General features: G+C 36.2%; 1 protein-coding gene across 1 annotated transcript in view; it reads right to left on the bottom strand.

Annotated features, from left to right (window-relative positions):
• Positions 1–6,346: 6,346 nt before the first annotated feature.
• Positions 6,347–20,181, bottom strand: part of LOC309615010 (fatty acid-binding protein 9-like) — a 28,420-nt gene continuing 14,585 nt past the window's right edge. Inside the window, exons 2-5 of the mRNA XM_082364072.1 lie at positions 18,602–18,788; positions 18,043–18,144; positions 17,835–17,879; positions 6,347–13,793 (exon numbers count right to left, since the gene is read on the bottom strand). Coding sequence (XP_082220198.1) covers positions 13,692–13,793; positions 17,835–17,879; positions 18,043–18,144; positions 18,602–18,788 — 436 coding nt within the window. The 3' untranslated portion in view covers positions 6,347–13,691. The remainder of the gene's footprint in view (positions 13,794–17,834; positions 17,880–18,042; positions 18,145–18,601; positions 18,789–20,181) is intronic.

Raw genomic sequence — 20,181 nt, 5'->3', positions numbered from 1 at the left:
ACTTTCCCAACTGAGCTGAGCCCTTGTATCTGGAGGGGTTCATTCAGGAAAGCTGTGTGAATTTTCAGCAGACCTTGTTTTGCACATAAGAATAACAGTGGAGCTTAAAATATAAACATTGAGCTATATATTGGTAAGGCTTATAACTTTGAAGCAATTTTAGACAAAGAAAAAATTTTATATTTTAGGATTGTCAACAATGTACCTGACTTCTGGAATTGGCCAATATGAAATTCTGAGGCCCATGTATGAGTCAAAGGCACAGATCAAAGCAATGAGAGAAGATACCGGCTTGAGAATTTTAAGTCACCCTAGATAAGAAAGTCATCAATATCCTACTGAGAAAGGATTAATAATAAACATCAAAAAGGATCATACACCATGATCAAGTGGGGTTTATTCCAGGAATGCAAGGATTCTTCAATATACGCAAATCAATCAACGTGATACATCATATTAACAAATTGAAGGAGAAAAACCATATGATCATCTCAATAGATGCAGAGAAAGCTTTCGACAAAATTCAACACCCATTTATGATAAAAGCCCTGCAGAAAGTAGGCATAAAGGGAACTTTCCTCAACATAATAAAGGCCATATATGACAAACCCACAGCCAACATTGTCCTCAATGGTGAAAAAAATGAAACCATTTCCACGAAGATTAGGAACAAGACAAGGCTGCCCACTCTCACCACTATTATTCAACATAGCTTTGGAAGTGTTAGCCACAGCAATCAGACAAGAAAAAGAAATAAAAGGAATCCAAATCGCAAAAGAAGAAGTAAAGCTGTCACTGTTTGCAGATGACATGATACTATACATAGAGAATCCTAAAACTGCCACCAGAAAACTACTAGAGCTAATCAATGAATTTGGTAAAGTAGCAGGATACAAAATTAATGCACAGAAATCTCTTGCATTCCTATACACTAATGATGAAAAATCTGAAAGTGAAATTAAGAAAACACTCCCATTTACCATTGCAACAAAAAGAATAAAATATCTAGGAATAAACCTACCTAGGGAGACAAAAGACCTGTATGCAGAAAATTATAGGACACTGATGAAAGAAATTAAAGATGATACAAATAGATGGAGAGATATACCATGTTCTTGGATTGGAAGAATCAACATTGTGAAAATGACTCTACTACCCAAAGCAATCTACAGATTCAATGCAATCCCTATCAAACTACCACTGGCATTTTTCACAGAACTAGAACAAAAAATTTCCCAATTTGTATGGAGACACAAAAGACTCCGAATAGCCAAAGCAATCTTGAGAACAAAAAATGGAGCTGGAGGAATCAGGCTCCCTGACTTCAGACTATATTACAAAGCTACAGTAATCAAGACAGTTTGGTACTGGCACAAAAACAGAAATATAGATCAATGGAACAGGATAGAAAGCCCAGAGATAAACCCACGCACATATGGTCACCTTATCTTTGATAAAGGAGGCAAGCATATACAGTGGAGAAAAGACAGCCTCTTCAATAAGTGGTGCTGGGAAAATTGGACAGCTACATGTAAAAGTATGAAATTAGAACACTCTCTAACACCATACACAAAAATAAACTCAAAATGGATTAAAGACCTAAGTGTAAGGCCAGACACTATCAAACTCTTAGAGGAAAACATAGGCAGAACACTCTATGACATACATCACAGCAAGATGCTTTTTGACCCAGCTCCTAGAGAAATGGAAATAAAAACAAAAATAAACAAATGGGACCTAATGAAACTTAAAAGCTTTTGCACAGCAAAGGAAACCATAAACAAGACCAAAAGACAACCCTCAGAATGGGAGAAGATATTTGCAAATGAAGCAACTGACAAAGGATTAATCTTCAAGATTTACAAGCAGCTCATGCAGCTCAATAACAAAAAAACAAACAACCCAATCCAAAAATGGGCAGAAGACCTAAATAGACATTTCTCCAAAGAAGATATACAGATGGCCAACAGACACATGAAAGAATGCTCAACATCATTAATCATTAGAGAAATGCAAATCAAAACTACAATGAGGTATCATCTCACACCTCTCAGAATGACCATCATCAAAAAATCTAGAAACAATAAATGCTGGAGAGGGTGTGGAGAAAACGGAACACTCTTGCACTGTTGGTGGGAAAGTAAATTGATACAGCCACTATGGAGAACAGTATGGAGGTTCCTTATAAAACTAAAAACAGAACTACCATATGACCCAGCAATCCCACTACTGGGCATATACCCTGAGAAAACCATAATTCAAAAAGAGTCATGTACCAAAATGTTCATTGCAGCTCTATTTACAATAGCCAGGACATGGAAACAACCTAAGTGTCCATCATCGGATGAATGGATAAAGAAGATGTGGCACATATATGCAATGGAATATTACTCAGCCATAAAAAGAAATGAAATGGATTTTTTTGTAGTGAGGTGGATGGACCTAGAGTCTGTCATACAGAGTGAAGTAAGTCAGAAAGAGAAAAACAAATACAGTATGCTAACACATATATATTGAATCTAAGGAAAAAAAAAAAAAAGGTCATGAAGAACCTAGTGGCAAGATGGGAATAAAGACACAAACCTACTAAAGAATGGACTTGAGGATATGGGGAGGGGGAGGGGTGAGATGTGACAGGGTGAGAGAGTGTCATGGACATATATACACTACCAAATGTAAAATAGATAGCTAGTGGGAAGCAGCCGCATAGCACAGGGAGATCAGCTCGGTGCTTTGTGACCACCTAGAGGGGTGGGATAGGGAGGGTGGGAGGGAGGGAGATGCAAGAGGGAAGAGATATGGGAACATATGTATATGTATAACTGATTCACTTTGTTATAAAGCAGAAACTAACACACCATTGTAAAGCAATTATACTTCAATAAAGATGTTAAAATAATAATAATAATAATAAACATCAGAACCACATTATAATTAGGCATATACATTTACACTTGAACTAAATGTTTGTAAAATGGACATTGTCTCTCTACAGAGTGAATTCATCTTTCAGTGATTTATTGCCTATATAAATTCTCAAGATAGAATAAGCTACTAGAACGATACACTGAAAAGAAAATCCAGAAGTCCAAACAAAATGGATAAGTAAAGCTTGCTCTATATAAAATGTCCTTACATATTGTCATCAAGCTATATCCAATTGTATATTTGAAAAGTGATAATCATCCTGTAGCACAAGAACAAAGAATTCATGATCCTCCACCTAATACCAAAGATGTGACTCCATTCCTTCCATTCATTTAACTGCAAAAGCATTGAGAGCCTACTAAAGGCTAGGCACACTTCATGGTGCTGGTTAAACATCATTGAACAAGATTCCATGCCCTCAAGGAACTTATATTCTATTCATGACTTGATAAAGACTTCAAGAAAGAAATTTTAATTCTAGTAAGTCTGAAATTATCTGTAAAATAGAAAGGTTGTGATAATAATTGGTGCAGGAAAATCACATAATATAATACTAGAAAAAATAACCCAAAAATGATCATTTAAAAAAATTGAGAAAATAGAAATAAATCTTAGGATTTTCACTTCCTTATGATAGATGAGGAAAGTAAGCTAACTTTCCAACTGTGGCATCTAAAAAATGGACAAAATTATTAAAAAATTCTTCAAGAGATCAGAGAGATAAAAAAGGCAGAGAAAAATTAAGGGTCTAAGATTTGGGCAAAAAAGGAAAACCAGAGAAACAGGCCCAACAATTAAGGCTGCTGCCCTTATGGCAATCTATGAATTCTGCAAGAGGCAGATGAGAGGCAAAACCTGAGGGACATTTATGACATTGTTTCAGGTTTAGGGGAACAATGAGGGAGAGTCCTGGTTAATCATATTTTAGTTTGGGACTTTGAAAGGCTGCAATACAGGAGGAAAGATGAACTGGAAATAGACCTGGCTAATACCAATTCAACTCTTAAAATTAGTTTACTGTGATCTGGGACAGCTAGTGAACTTGGCTACCAGTAAGAGAGAAACATAAACTCTATGCATAAGAAGATAATGTCACTCTAGTTCTAAATTTATTTCTACAAATTTTCATACACATCACTAATCAAAAATAATTTTTAAAAAATTATAAATTCCTTAGAACACAATTTACCAAAAATGATACAAGATGAAGTAAAAGTGTGAATACTCCCAAATCTATTAATATTTAATCTATAAATAAATTTTCTCCCACAGAGATACTCCAGGCCTGTAGGCGTCACCCATGAATTCATACAAATATTTAAGGAAAAAGTAACACCAATCTTACACAAAATCTTCCGGAGAATAGAAAAGGAGCTACTAATTTCCTCCTTGCCTTTAGCAAGGTCCTTACACATACTGTTCACTTTTCCTGGAATGTCTAACCACTCCTATATGATTAATCCTTAACTTTCAGCTCAATCATGCTTTCCTACCTTTGTGTTGACAACCTTTAGATTCAACTCAATCATCTTTACTAAACTTTTCTAATATACTCTCATTTTATAATTACTGCAATCAGCAGATATAGAAGGAGAAATTGACAATAATACAGTAATAGTAGGGGACTTTAACACTCCACTTACATCAATGGACATATCATCCAAACAGAAAATCAATAAGACAACAGTGGTCTTAAATGATACATTAGATCAGGTGGACTTAATAAATATCTACAGGACATCACATGCAAAAACAGCAGAATACACATTTTTTTTCAAGTGCACATGGAACGTTCTCTAGAATAGATCACATGCTAGGCCACAACACAAGTCTCAATAAATTAAAGAGGACAAAAATTATACCAAGCATTTTTTTCTGACCACCATGGCATGAAACTAGAAATCAATTCCAGAGAGAAGAATGAGAAAAAACAAACACATGGAGACTAAACAACATGCTACTAAAAAAAATCCCCAATGAGTCAATGAAGAAATCAAAGACAAAATTAGAAAATACCTTGATGCAGAAATACAAATGATCATGAGAGATTACTACAAGCAACTCTATGCCAATAAAATGGGCAACCTGGAAGAAATGGACAAATTCTTAGAAATGCACAACCTGCCGAGACTGAACCAGGAAGAAATAGAAAATATGAACAGACCAATCACAAGCACTGAAATTGAAACTGTGATTAAAAATCTTCCAACAAACAAAAGCCCAGGACCAGATGGCTTCACAGGCGAATTCTATCAAACATTTAGAGAAGAGCTAACACCTATCCTTCTCAAACTCTTCCAAAATACTGCAGAGGGAAGAACACTCCCCAACTCATTCTATGAGGCCACCATCACCCTGATACCAAAACCAGACAAAGATGTCACAAAGAAGGAAAACTGCACGCCAATATCACTGATGAACATAGATGCAAAAATCCTCAACAAAATACTAGCAAACAGAATCCAACAGCACATTAAAAGGATCATACAACATGATCAAGTGGGGTTCATTCCAGGAATGCCAGGATTCTTCAATATATGCAAATCAATCAACGTGATACACCATTTTAACAAATTGAAGGAGAAAAACCGTATGATCATCTCAATAGATGCAGAGAAAGCTTTCGACAAAATTCAACACCCATTTATAATAAAAGTCCTGCAGAAAGCAGGCATAGAGGGAATTTTCCTCAACATAATAAAGGCCATATATGATAAACCCACAGCCAACATTGTCCTCAATGGTGAAAAACTGAAACCATTTCCACAAAGATCAGGAACAAGACAAGGTTGCCCACTCTCACCACTATTATTCAACATAGTTTTGGAAGTGTTAGCCACAGCAATCAGACAATAAAAAGAAATAAAAGGAATCCAAATCGGAAAAGAAGAAGTAAAGCTGTCACTGTTGGCAGATGACATGATACTATACATAGAGAATCCTAAAGATGCCACCAGAAAACTACCAGAGCTAATCAGTGAATTTGGTAAAGTAACAGGATACAAAATTAATGCACAGAAATCTCTTGCATTCCTATACACTAATGATGAAAAATCTGAAAGAGAAATTAAAGAACCACTCCCATTTACCATTGGAACGAAAAGAATAAAATACCTAGGAATAAACCTACCTAGGGAGACAAAAGACCTGTATGCAGAAAACTATAAGACACTGATGAAAGAAATTAAAGATGATACCAACAGATGGAGAGATATACCATGTTCTTGGACTGGAAGAATCAACATTGTGAAAATGATTCTACTACCCAAAGCAATCTACAGATTCGATGCTATCCCCATCAAACTACCACTGGCATTTTTCACAGAACTAGAACAAAAAATTTCCCAATTTGTATGGAGACACAAAAGACTCCGAATAGCCAAAGCAATCTTGAGAACAAAAAATGGAGCTGGAGGAGTCAGGCTCCCTGACTTCAGACTATATTACAAAGCTACAGTAATCAAGACAGTTTGGTACTGGCACAAAAACAGAAATATAGATCAATGGAACAGGATAGAAAGCCCAGAGATAAACCCACGCACATATGGTCACCTTATCTTTGATAAAGGAGGCAAGAATATACAGTGGAGAAAAGACAGCCTCTTCAATAAGTGGTGCTGGGAAAACTGGACAGCTACATGTAAAAGTATGAAATTAGAACACTCCCTGACACCATACACAAAAATAAACTCAAAATGGATTAAAGACCTAAGTGTAAGGCCAGACACTATCAAACTCTTAGAGGAAAACATAGGCAGAACACTCTATGACATACATCACAGCAAGATGCTTTTTGACCCAGCTCCTAGAGAAATGGAAATAAAAACAAAAATAAACAAATGGGACCTAATGAAACTTAAAAGCTTTTGCACAGCAAAGGAAACCATAAACAAGACGAAAAGACAACCCTCAGAATGGGAGAAAATATTTGCAAATGAAGCAACTGACAAAGGATTAATCTTCAAGATTTACAAGCAGCTCATGCAGCTCAATAACAAAAAAACAAGCAACCCAATCCAAAAATGGGCAGAAGACGTAAATAGACATTTCTCCAAAGAAGATATACAGATTGTCAACAAACACATGAAAGAATGCTCAACATTATTAATCATTACAGAAATGCAAATCAAAACTACATTGAGATATCATCTCACACTGGTCAGAATGGCCATCATCAACAAATCTAGAAACAATAAATGCTGGAGAGGGTGTGGAGAAAAGGGAACACACTTGCACTGTTGGTGGGAATGTAAATTGATACAGCCACTATGGAGAACAGTATGGAGGTTCCTTAAAAAAACTAAAAATTGAACTACCATATGACCCAGCAATCCCACTACTGGGCATATACCCTAAGAAAACCATAATTCAAAAAGAGTCATGTACCAAAATGTTCATTGCAGCTCTATTTACAATAGCCAGGACATGGAAGCAACCTAGGTGTCCATGGACAGATGAATGGATAAAGAAGATGTGGCACATATATACAATGGAATATTACTCAGCCATAAAAAGAAATGAAATGGATTTTTTTGTAGTGAGGTGGATGGAGTTAGAGTCTGTCATACAGAGTGAAGTAAGTCAGAAAGAGAAAAACAAATACTTTATGCTAACACATATATATGGAATCTAAGGAAAAAAAAATAGGTCATGAAGAACCTAGTGGCAAGACGGGAATAAAGACAGACCTACTAGAGAATGGAATTGAGAATATGGGGAGGGGGAAGGGTAAGATGTGACAAAGAGAGAGAGTGGCATGGACATATATACACTACGAAACATAAAATAGATAGCTAGTGGGAAGCAACCGCATAGCACAGGGAGATCAGCTCTGTGCTTTGTGACCACCTAGAGGTGTGGGATAGGGAGGGCAGGAGGGAAGGAGAAGCAAGAGGGAAGAGATATGGGAACATATGTATATGTATAACTGATTCACTTTGTTATAAAGCAGAAACTAACACACGATTTTAAAGCAATTATACTCCAATAAAGATGTTAAAAAAAAGAAAAGAAACGAAGATCCAACACAGCCATAAATAAATAAGTAAATAAATAAAAATTAAAAAAAAAAAAAGAAAATATTTGAGACAGATGAAAATGGAAACACAACACTCCAAAATCTATGGGATCCAGCAAAAGCATTCTAAGAGGGAATTTTATAGTGATACAGGCTTTCTTCAAGAAACAATAAAAACCTCAAATAAACAACCTAAACTCAACCTAAAGGAATTAGAAAAAAACATTAACAAAGCCCAAAGTCTGAAGAAGGAAGAAAATAATAAAGATCAGAGATGAAACAAATAAAATAGAGATCAGAAAACAATAGAAAAGATCAGTGAAACCAAGAACTGAGCTTTTGAAAAGATAAACAAAATTGATAAACTTTTAGCCAGGCTCACCAAAAAGAAGAAAGAGAACTCAAATGAAATAAGAAATGAAGGAGGAGGAATAACAACTGATACCACAGAGATACAAAAAAATCATAAGAGTATACTACAAACAGTTATATGTCAACAAATTGGACAATCTGGAAGAAATAGACAAATGTTAGAAACATAGAACCTGCCAAGACTGAATGAAGGATTAATAGACAATTTGAACAGACCAATCACTAGTAGTGAAATTGAATATGTAATTAAAAAAAAAACTCCCAGAAAATAAAAGTCCAGGACTAGACATCTTCACAGGGAAATTCTACCAAACATATAAACAAGAATTAATACCTATCTTTCTCAAACTATTCCAAAAAACTGAAGAGGAGAGAACACTCCAAAATTCATTCTGCTAGGCAAAAAATATCCTGATACCAAAATCAGACAAAGACACTACAAAAAATGAAAATTACAGGCCAATATCTTTGATGAATATATATGCAAAAATCCTCAACAAAATATTAGCAGACCAAATTAAATGACATATAAAAAGGATCATACAACATGATCACGTTGGATTTATTCCAGGGATGCAAGGATGGTTCAGTATTCACAAATCAATCAATGTGATACACCACATTAACAAAAGTAAGGATAAAAATCACAAGATCCTCTCAATAGATGGAGAAAAAACATTTGACAAAATACAACATCCATTCTTGATTAAAAACTCTCATCAAAGTGAGTACAGAGGGAACATATCTTAAGCCCACAGGTAATTTCATAATCAATGATGAAAAGCTGAAAGCCTTTCCTCTAAATTCAGAAATAAGACAAGGATGCCCATTTTTGCCATTTCTATTTAACATAGTATTGAAAGTCCAAACGGGGCTTCCAAACAGGAAGGGAAGAAGTAAAACTGTACATAATAATATATATAGAAACCCTGAAATATACACCACAAAACTAGTAGAGCTAATAAATGAATTCAGCTAAGTTGCAGGATACAAGACTAACACAAAGAAATCTGTTGCATTTCTATAAACTGATAATGAACTATCAGAAAGAGAAAGTTCAAAAATCCCATTTAAAACTGCATCAAAAAGAATAAAATTCCTAGGAATAAACTTAACCAAGGAGCTGAAAGCTGTATACTCTGAAAACTATAAAACATTGGTGAAGGAAATTGAAGATGATACAAAGAAATGGAAAGGTATCACTTGCTCTTGATTGGAAGAAATAATATTGTTAAAATGGCCATACTACCCAATGCAATCTATAGATTTAATGCAATCCCTATCAAAATGCCCATGAAATTTTTCACAGAACTAGAACAAACAATCCTAAATTCATATGGGACCACAAGGACCCTAAATTGTCAAAGCAATCTTAAGAAAAAAAGAACAAAGCTGGAGGTATCACCCTCCCAGATTTCAGACTATACTACAAAGTTATGGATATCAAAACAGCATAGTACTGGCACAAAAAGACTCATAGATCAATGGAACAGAAGAGAGAGCCCAGAAACAAACCCACACACCTATAGTCAATTAATCTATGACAAAGGAGGCAAGAATATACAATGGAAAAAGACAGTCTCTTCAATAAGTGGTGCTGGGAAAACTGGATAGCTACATGTAAAATGGTGAGATTAGAACATTTCCTCACATATACAAAAATAAACTCAAAAGGAATAAAGCCCTAAATGTAAGACCTGAAACCGTAAGACTCCTAGAAGAGAACATAGGCAGAACACTCTCTGACATAAATTGTAGAAATACTTTTTTGGATCTGTCTCCTAAGGCAAAAGAAATAAGAGCAAAAATAAACTAATGGGATCTAATTAAACTTAAAAGCTTTTGCACAGAAAAGGAAACCATCAACAACACAAAAAGGCAACATACAGAATTGGAGAAAATATTTGCAAATGATATGACTGACATGGGGTTAATACTAAAAATATATAAACAATTCATACAACTCAAAAAACAAACAACCCAATCAAAAAATGGGCAGAAGGCCTAAAAAACATTTTTCCAAAGAAGTCATACAGATGGCCACCAAGCACATGAAAATATTCTCAGCATTGCTAATTATTAGAGAAATGCAAATTAAAACAACAATGAGATATCACCTCACACCTGTCAGAATGGCTTTTTGATAAAAGAACACAAATAACAAATAACAAATGTTGGAGAGGATATGGAGAAAAGGGAACCCTTGTACACTGTTAGTGAAAGCGTAAACTGGTGCAACCACTGTGGAAAACAGTATGGAGGTTCCTCAAAAAACTAAAAATAAAACTACCATATGATCCAGTAATTCAATTCCTGTAAATATATCTGGAAAAAAACAAAAAACACTAATTTAAAAAGATACATGCACCCCAAGGTTCATAGAAGCATTGTTTGCAATAGCCAAGATATGGAAGCAACCCAAGTTTCCATCAACAGACAAATGGATAAAGAAGATATGGTATACATATACACAATGGAATATTACTCAGCCATAAAAAAAGAATTAGATTCTGCCATTTGAAGCAATGCAGATGGACCTAGAGAAAATTATGCTAAGTGAAATAAGTCAGACAGAAAAAAAATACTGTATGATATCACTTATATGTAGAATCTAAAAAATAATACAAATTAATGTATATAGCAAAACACAACAGACTCACATATATAGAAAACAAACTAGTGGTTACAAATGGGGAAGGGGAATAGGGGAAGTGCATGTTAGGGGTATGGGATTAAGAGATACAAACTACTTTGTACAAAATAGATAAGCAACAAGGATATATTATTTAGCACAGGGAAGTATAGCCATTATCTTGTAATAACTTTTAATGGAGTATAATCTGTAAAAATACTGAATCATATGCTATATACCTGAAACTAATATAATGTTGTAAACAACTATACTTCAATAAAAGAATAAATAACCACTCCCATTGGATAAATCCTTAACTTTCAGCTCATTCTACCTTTGGAGAGACATCCTTTAGATTTCAATTCAGCCATCTTTCCTATCCTTTTCTAGTATATCCTCATTTAACAGTTACTGCAATTAATTAATTAATTCATTAACATGTTAATTTGTATTGATTTTGGGCATTATTTCCTTAATATGTATGTCATGCACTGAAGTCTTGATTCCATGTGCATGGGGACAATATGTGACTTTATTCACATAATATTCCAAGTACTTAACACCATGCATGTATACAGTAGGTAATCATTTGTTTACTGACTGAATGAATGAAGAAAATGTAAATTTTCTACTTATGAGGGACTTTCTTTACATTAAATCATATAACAAATGTGAAAGCATCTAAAATTCGTGCTTATAATCAATAATATGATTTTCCTAAACTTCCTCTCTCCTCCTGTCCCCTTCCTTCTCTTCCTTCCCTTTTTTTTATATGCTCTGGAGGTGTGGAAAGAGCAAAGCTGTGTGTTATACCTAAGTGTAAAACTTAGTTGTAGCGCCCATTCCTTCGTTTAGTCATTGCTTTGGTCAGTGGTAAAAGCAGGTTGTTCGGGCTTCCCTGGTGGCGCAGTGGTTGAGAATCTGCCTGCTAATGCAGGGGACACGGGTTCGACCTCTGGTCTGGGAAGATCCCACATGCCGCGGAGCAACTAGGCCCGTGAGCCACAACTACTGAGCCTGTGCGTCTGGAGCCTGTGCTCCGCAACAGGAGAGGCCACGATAATGAGAGGCCCGCGCACCGCGGTGAAGAGTGGCCCCTGCTTGCCGCAACTAGAGAAAGCCCTCGCACAGAAACGAAGACCCAACACAGCCAAAAAATAAATAAATTAATTAATTAAAAAAAAAAAAAAAGCAGGTTGTTCTTTCCATATTCAGGATGACATGATCTTATCACAATACTAGGAAAGTGCATGTAAAATAATTCCAAGGTTCGTTGTACATATTCTCATCTGCATGCATGCAGATAATTGCTCAACATGAATTTATTGAACTGTAGTAGCACTGGAGATAACATGGTGAGTGAAACAGCAACAGTTCCTGCCCTCATGGGCCTTATACTCCAGTAAGGGAGACACGTTAAACAGACATTTAGAGACATTTTAGAATATCCGATTCTTATTTTCTATCATTTACAGATGGAGGCAATGAATGACATTAAAGAGCCAATGAACCGTTTCTATGTAGGACGATACCTTCTGTAATTTCTTAGACACCAGATGCCCTGAGACCAATGGTCTTATTTATCTTCAGAACTCAGCCACTAGGGCATCTGGGCCCCTCCAGACATATATTTGACAAAAGGTGACAATGGCAATTCAGGCTTGATAGCTTCCTCTTTCATGCTTCAAATAACTGTTTTTCTCTCATCTTAGAACTGTTGAGATTAAAATTGCTTTCTTAATGAAAACCATTTCTTGGAGCTTTCTCAGCCACCAGTGGGTATTTGATCTTTTAGTTACTATGGTGACAGTTGCATTATGCTGCCCAAAGGAAGTGAATAGCTTTTCTTTTTTTGAATGGCAATAAATAGAGGGAAGAAGTAGTTTGTGATTCCTCCAAACAATGCAATTAGCTTTGTTTTTCCTAGACTTGAACATACACGACCTCTTTTCCAAAGACTGGTCTAAGATTTCACATCATTATTCCTAACAGAACACCCAAGAACTGGTTACTCATTCACTGGGGAGGGAACCAGAGACAGAATTTCTACATTTCCGTGTTTTCCTCTAGTCATTACAAGGTATGATGAGCTGGTCACAGTTTTTTCTACTCCATTTGCATTTCCTCTTGAGAGAAAGTGATATTAATAGCATTAAAATAGGTCGTACTTTTCAGGCATTAGCACAAAGAGCTGAAGGAAACACTTTTTAGGACGTGGCCATCTGCTCCCTTATAGCCTGTGGGAGAAAGGAATCCCTCAAAAATAATTCACTTGCAAAGCATAGTGAAAAGTGTGTGAGTGTGTCTGTATGTATGTGTGTAGCTTTATTTCATAAAGTACAAATATAAACTCACAAAAATTCAGATGATTTTCTAATCGTGTGTTATCCAGGTTGCCAACTTTATTTCCTACTTTATTTCCTTGATTGTTTTACAAAATTTTTCAATAATTGAGATGGTATAAAGGCTTTGATAGAAAATGTGGTTTACACATATATATGTGTATATATACATATATACACACACACGTGTAAACACATATTTTTTTAAATTTATTTTTGGCTGCACTGGGTCTTTGTTGCTGCGTGCAGGCTTTCTCTGGTTGTGGCGAGCGGGGGCTACTCTTCGTTGCGGTGCACAGGCTTCTCATTGCGGTGGCTCCTCTTGTTGCGGAGCACGGGTTCTAGGCATGCGGGCTTCAGTAGTTGTAGCATGGGGGCTCAGTAGTTGTGGTGCACGGGCTCAGTTGATCCACAGCACGTGGGATCTTCCCAGACCAGGGCTCGAACCCATGTCCCCTGCATTGGCAGGTGGATTCTTAACCACGGCGCCACCAGGGAAGCCCTAAACACATATTTTAGATTAAAGTTAGATCAGAGAATCAATTCATGTTTAAACTGTACTTTCATTTATTCATGCCAACCCATTCCTTCCCTCAAACAATTGAAAACTAATTTTGTAGTTAAATTCTAGCCTATAACATGCTCATGACGGGATACACAGTGCAAATGCAATCTGTTAAGTGGCACCTGACTCAGAGTAATGTTAGCTGCTGTCATGAACTCCAGGATTTCAGAGCCTTAACCCAGAAGTTTATTTCCTGCTCCCTGTCGTGTCCACTGCAGGTGTTCCTGGTCTTTGGGTAGCTTTTCTCCATGAGGCGACTCAGAGGCTTTGGATCCATTCATCTCACGCCTACGCCACTCTTCAGGTTTCAGAGTCCAGTCCTCCAAGCAGGCAGGGGTTGAGGGAGATGAAAAAGGTTGCCTCTTTACTCTCTTGACCCAGAAGTGGCACACTTCACTTCCACTCACACTCCAATGCAGGAAGTAGTCACATGACCCCATGGAGACAGGGTGGGTACTGAGTAGTGCCTACCTTGCAGACTCTTCTCGATACCAATGCTATACTATGGAAGGACAAGCCCAGATTTCTAGTGGGCAATTAACTATCTCTGATGCATTCAAATCTTGGCACACTGAGTCCTGACATTATGTCTGAATATCTATCTTAACGTCTATCTTTTGAGAGAATGTTATAATAAACTTGGAATAAGTTCTGGTTTAGCTTTACCATCTACCAGATGGATGACATTTGGGTTGCAGTTTTATCACCTGTACAATACTGATTGTTCTGAGGATCAAAAAAAGAAAACTTTTGTGAAATTGTTTTGTAACTTACGTATTGACACCTGAACTCTATTTTACAAAGTAAACAGGAATCCATTTTCCCCAAATCCCATTTCTAACTGATCAGTTGCTTCTAGACCCTGCCTACCTCTGCTGTGACACTCTTCTGATCCGACTTCTTCTGCCCACTGTTTTAGTGCACACACCTTCAGTTCCATGGTTCCTATTCTTTGCATTCTAGTTGCCTTATTATCTGGGAGGGGGATGTGGGGAAAATGAGAAGACGTGAGGGATTCCCTGTGCTGGTCCATTGCAGAATGTCTCATTTTCCCTCATCACAACCCTGTGAAGTAGATGGTTTCCGTTTTGCAAAGGAAAAAACTAAAGTGGGTGAGCAACTCATGCAAGCTCACAAAGCTGTCAGTGGCAGAAGCAGGATTCAAGCCCTGCTCTGCCTGGTTCTCAAACCCCATTCATTTCACTTCCCTGCAATGTGTCTCTGGCATAACAGGCACCTTCTCTTGTCACGGGGCTGGTGGTTGGATGGTCCCTCCCCACCCTGTCCCTCTCCAAAAATTACACCGGATCTAGATACCAAACTTCAAAGTGGACAGACTATATTTCCCTGTAAGTGTTTAAAATAGAAATCTTAAGACCCATAACTTGAGGATTCGGTTATGTCCCGATTTCTTCATCCTAAGTTTCCATCTATTTTCTGTTACTATCTTTGGAGTAGTCAGTTGTCTTTTCATGACTATCAAATCATGTCCTTTTATGTTTATCGCACTTTTGTGCAAAAATATGAAAATTAAATACACTAAGAGTGTTCAAAACAAATTATTTTTGTCAGTGGTTTACTTAATAGTTTTGGGTAGCTAAAGAAGAAAGCTGGTGAGTTAGTCTTTGATAATAGTATTCATCTTGATTTTAGTATGGTTGATCTTTGGGTAATTAATACTCTCCTGTAAACTTCAGTGTGGATTTAAAATATAATAGTTTACTAGTAAGTTATTCAGTCTAAAAATATTCAAAAATAAATATATATTTTCCTTTGTGGTTTATAAAATCTTCTCTCACTTCCTCTACTTCAAACCCTTTTGGAAAGTGAATAAGTAATGGCTTTTTATTGCATAATGAAAAGTGTCATTATTATCCTTTTTCTATAAATCCAGTACAACTTGACCAATACGACATGTGATTTACTTCTAGATAGATAATGACTATTTTTGAAGGAAAGTCAGATATACCAAGAGACTGATCATGTGAATGTCCTTAGTAAAGACTAATAATTCTCAGTATAAACTTTAATGAATTTTTTTCTTACAGAAATTTTGACACGATTTGACTGAGAATAAAAATAAAAGCAATAGGATTTCAACATGTCTCTGTTACTTGTAACATAAAAAGGCAGTTGTGAACTCCATCTCTAACTTATTGCTGTTTACCATCACCTAACACAGTATTGAACAAACAGTGGTCACTGAATAAGAACTTGCTGGATGAGTGACTTCCTCAGGAGTAGCATGTTTGATTCTACCTACTAAAGACACCACAGCAGGGTTTTATTTCTCATTTAGGCTGTGTGTACCTTGAGCTGTGACATTTATGAGAAGAGAAATGTCTTGAAAATTCAGAACTATATTATTCTTTTATAAATTTTGCCTCTGTAAAGACTAAGATTTAAATAAGTGCCTAGTGTTTTTTAGAAGAATACCCTCTTCCTAATGGTTGTGGAAAACATTTTGACCCTTGGTCTGAGTTGTTGCTTAAGTGCTGTCATCTGCAGCCCCATTGCAGAGACCATCCTCTGATGAAGGAGACATTGGCCTCTGCTCCCCTTTGTGCACAGGACGCTACCTTGGGGGCTGAAATCCTCTTTGACTTCTGGCAAAGGAGCACAGGTACATTTTGTACACACTTGAGTCCTTTAGGAAGGACAGAGACAAGTCGTGGGGGGATGACTGTCATTGGCCACATCTGGCAGTTGTGTGGCTACTACCAAACCCATCACTTCAAGTGCACAGCTGTATCCTCAGAGGTCTTCAGGGTTTAATATGACAGCCTAGTTCCTTTCCTTGGACAAGAATTCAGCTATTGTCCCAACACTATGCTCAGTCCTTTTGTACATTACTCTTTAATTTTCTCCTTACTGAGGTGACCATACCTCCCAGTTTGCCTAGGACAGTCCCAGTTTATGTTTGTTGCCCAGGTATAATTATTGAAAGTGCCCCTTTCCACTTTTCACTTCTGACTCAGTTTAGATGACAAATTAGCACATATTTAACACTATCCTCAGGAGTTACGTTTCACCAACTACTATCTGGTTTTAAGTTTAAGTTGCAACATGAGATTTACATAATTCTTCCTCTCTTTCCTTTTCCTCCTCCCACTGCTACAAATACCCTCAATTTTTAAATTTTACCTATATTACTCTGTTTTGCTCTAAGCCCTGAGAGTACTTCCTAGCAACAGTACATGGTGAAACTATTGAGGGACTTTGTGTAGCTCTAACAATTATATTCCTACCAGGCATTTAGAAATTCTGGACTGGCATTTAATAAAATATCATTCTGCAAAGACTAAGTTGTATGAAATGGTGACCGATGCACTAGCCTGATTATTTTAAATAAGTTTATGGAAAAGTAAGATAATGATTGTTTTAAATGTTCTATAAAAATTCACGCACAGTGTATAATGTCCAGGCTCTATTTTGTAATCTCTCTCTCTCATCTATCTATCTATCTATCTATCTATCCATCCATCTACCTATCTATCCATCTATCTATCCTATCTACTTTATGCATGGTCAGCCTTCTGCAAAAATAAAAAATAAAAAGCAACGTTGATTTTCAAAATCTGTGATGCCCAAAGTGGATTACAATGATTATAATGTATCCACCTTTGAGGTCACATGAATTTCAACAGAGCACCCCTTGACAGAAAGCATTAACCTAAATGGAATGGGTCCACTAAAGGAAAATCAGTGACTGCAGGATTCAGGTGTACGAAGAATAAAGGGCACTTTGGTGATCTTACAATTACACCAGAGACAAGAAGTTTCTTGTCTCACCAATTTATCAGATTGTACCTAACCCTCAAGATTACACAGCTCCAAAACTGCACTTAATTTGGTTTTATTGGGCAAATTTATGTTGAGTAATTTTTTAAAAAATCAGTGGCTCTGAGACACATCTTCTTCAAGTCCCAGTTTCCTGTTAGTGAACAAGTTTTCACTGACGTATACAATTTTTCATACCTTTTTGTAGATTCCAATGCTGACAATATTATTCATGATATATTCCTAAAAGCAAAGAGGGATCTATTAGAGTTGGTACATGACATGTTAAATTTGATCTGTCCCTCTTTCCCCAGACCCTCTATTTGAGATACAAGACAATTGAGTAATTTGAAAGGCATGCCTCAAATAGGAGCTTCTAAAAATATTAAATTTAGAGAAAACTCACCACTACCATTTTTCCATCTACAATTTGTCCTTTGATTGTTGTCTCTTTGCCAAGCCATTTTTGGAAATGAATCATTGAGCCACCATCTAATGTTATGATGCTCTATAAATGCAGAAAGGAATCAGTCAGAAATAGCAATTCACTACATTCTAATCTACACAAGACTAGACATCTACTTTTTAATTTCAGTTTTGAAATTCTTTTCTCCAAAATTCTTACAACAGTTCTTGTCCTAATTTAATACCATCAAACTAGGGAAGTCTCAAGAGATTATTTGAGTAATGCTCTTTCCCCCCAGGTAAGCAATACCTAAACTATTTGTGAATAATCATTTTATATGCTCTTTTATACAATGACAAAGAGAAATCAGAGAAACAGTGAAAATAAGTTGAGTTTTTGGACCCTGAATCATTTGCAAAATAATTGACTTTAGCATTGTGCAATATTAATTAACAAAACAAGCCCAAGCTGACTGGGTAATTAATCAAATTAGAATTAACTGTGCTTAACCACCTTCTAGATTTTTCCTGATTGTGGACCAGGAAGATTTAGTTCTTACCTTTACTTTCTGGTTATCTGATGTGGTTTCATCAAATTCTTCTCCCAGCTTGAAGGAGATCTCAGTATTTTTGAAAGAACTTTCTGTTTTGATGTTAACCTTATCCCTGTCGGTGCTAATAGTGATTCTTGGTTTTGCCAACCCAGCAAGGTTCTGGACTGCAGCACTCACTCCTGTAGGAATGAGTGAGAAGAGAATTCAATGAGTAGAGAAAACAAAACACCTTCTTAAGATGTTTAGGAAGAAGTGCTAACAATCATTTTGGAAAGCAATTTAAAAAGAATGCATCCTTCCCCCATTGAAGTTTTGGATAATACGCCATATTTTCTTCAATGCTCTCTGTGACAGCTGGATTGAGCCAAACCTCCCAATCAGAAGATATGTCTAGTAATTATACTTGACATTTTGAAAGTTAAATTCATTTTCTGAGACTCTTGCACTTCATCTAAAATATATATTTGTATGGTGCCTTTCGGTCATATGCTTGGGCTTTACCTCATGAAATATTGCAACAACAGCACAGGGGATGTTATTATCCTCATTTTAGAGATGAGTACACCGAGTCCCAGAGAGGTAGAGAGGCTTGTTCTAGGTGATGTGTCTGGTAATTAGCAGAGCTGAAATTTAAGCACAGGTTTTCTAATTGTCCAAGAATTTTAGCACACTTTTCTTCTTAAAAAAAAAAAAAAAAGAAATGCAATTTTCAAAGTATCTAATCTACTCTAAAAGAATATGACTTATAAAGTCCAAGCTTCTCCCTTATTTGCAGATAAATTTCAGATCTGGCTGAGTAAAGAGGAGGTAGGCAAATTGGACAATTTGGCTGAGAGCCTGGTCCTGTTATTCAGGTTGGGGATTGTCCATTGTTTAATTTGACTCCTGCAATTGGTGGGCAGAAGGGCTGACACCCGACTCTTAGTATCGATATAGAACTCGATTTCACATTCATATTGCGGTTGGACAGGATGCCTCTGACCACAGAAAAGCAGTGTTAGACATGGATCACAAAAGAGTGAGGAGTGAGGAGGTTAAAACCCGAGTTCCAACTTTGCCGCTTGTTAGCTTGGCCACATTATTTCCCTTTTCTCTAAACTTCAGCTTTCTCAGTAGTAAAATGTGAGTAATTATAGTACTCACCTCATAGGTGTGTTGGAGGTTAAATGATAGGACTTAGCATGGTATTGGCACATAGTATGTACTCAGTGGTTATTCTCTCTTGCACTCTGCTTGAGACCAGCTCCCAGTCAAAACATGGCTAGTTTTGCCATCAGCCCCAAGTTTCTTAGATGCCCCCAAATTTATTTAATTATTTATTATTAAAAAAAAAAAAATTTAACTCAAAACAGGTGAGTCCATGAATCCATGAAGAGATAGGGAAACATGTTTTTTATTACTTTCTGAGAGAGTTTATACTAAAGAAAAAGGAACAAATATTACATTATGAACACGTTGACTTATTATGTATTTATCATTTCAGCCAATTTTAAAAAAAAAGTAAGATTAAAAATTTTTTTGACTTTATATGCAGTTTATTATAAGAGAGGTTTCTCTTAATTAAATGTTTAAAATTAATTAAATGT

Source organism: Balaenoptera borealis (genome assembly GCF_965194805.1).
Source record: "Balaenoptera borealis genome assembly, chromosome: 17".
In the NCBI taxonomy this organism is placed as follows: Eukaryota; Metazoa; Chordata; class Mammalia; order Artiodactyla; family Balaenopteridae; genus Balaenoptera; species Balaenoptera borealis.
The sequence above is the reverse complement of the archived record's forward strand: the minus strand, read 5'-3'. Positions and strand labels throughout refer to the sequence as shown.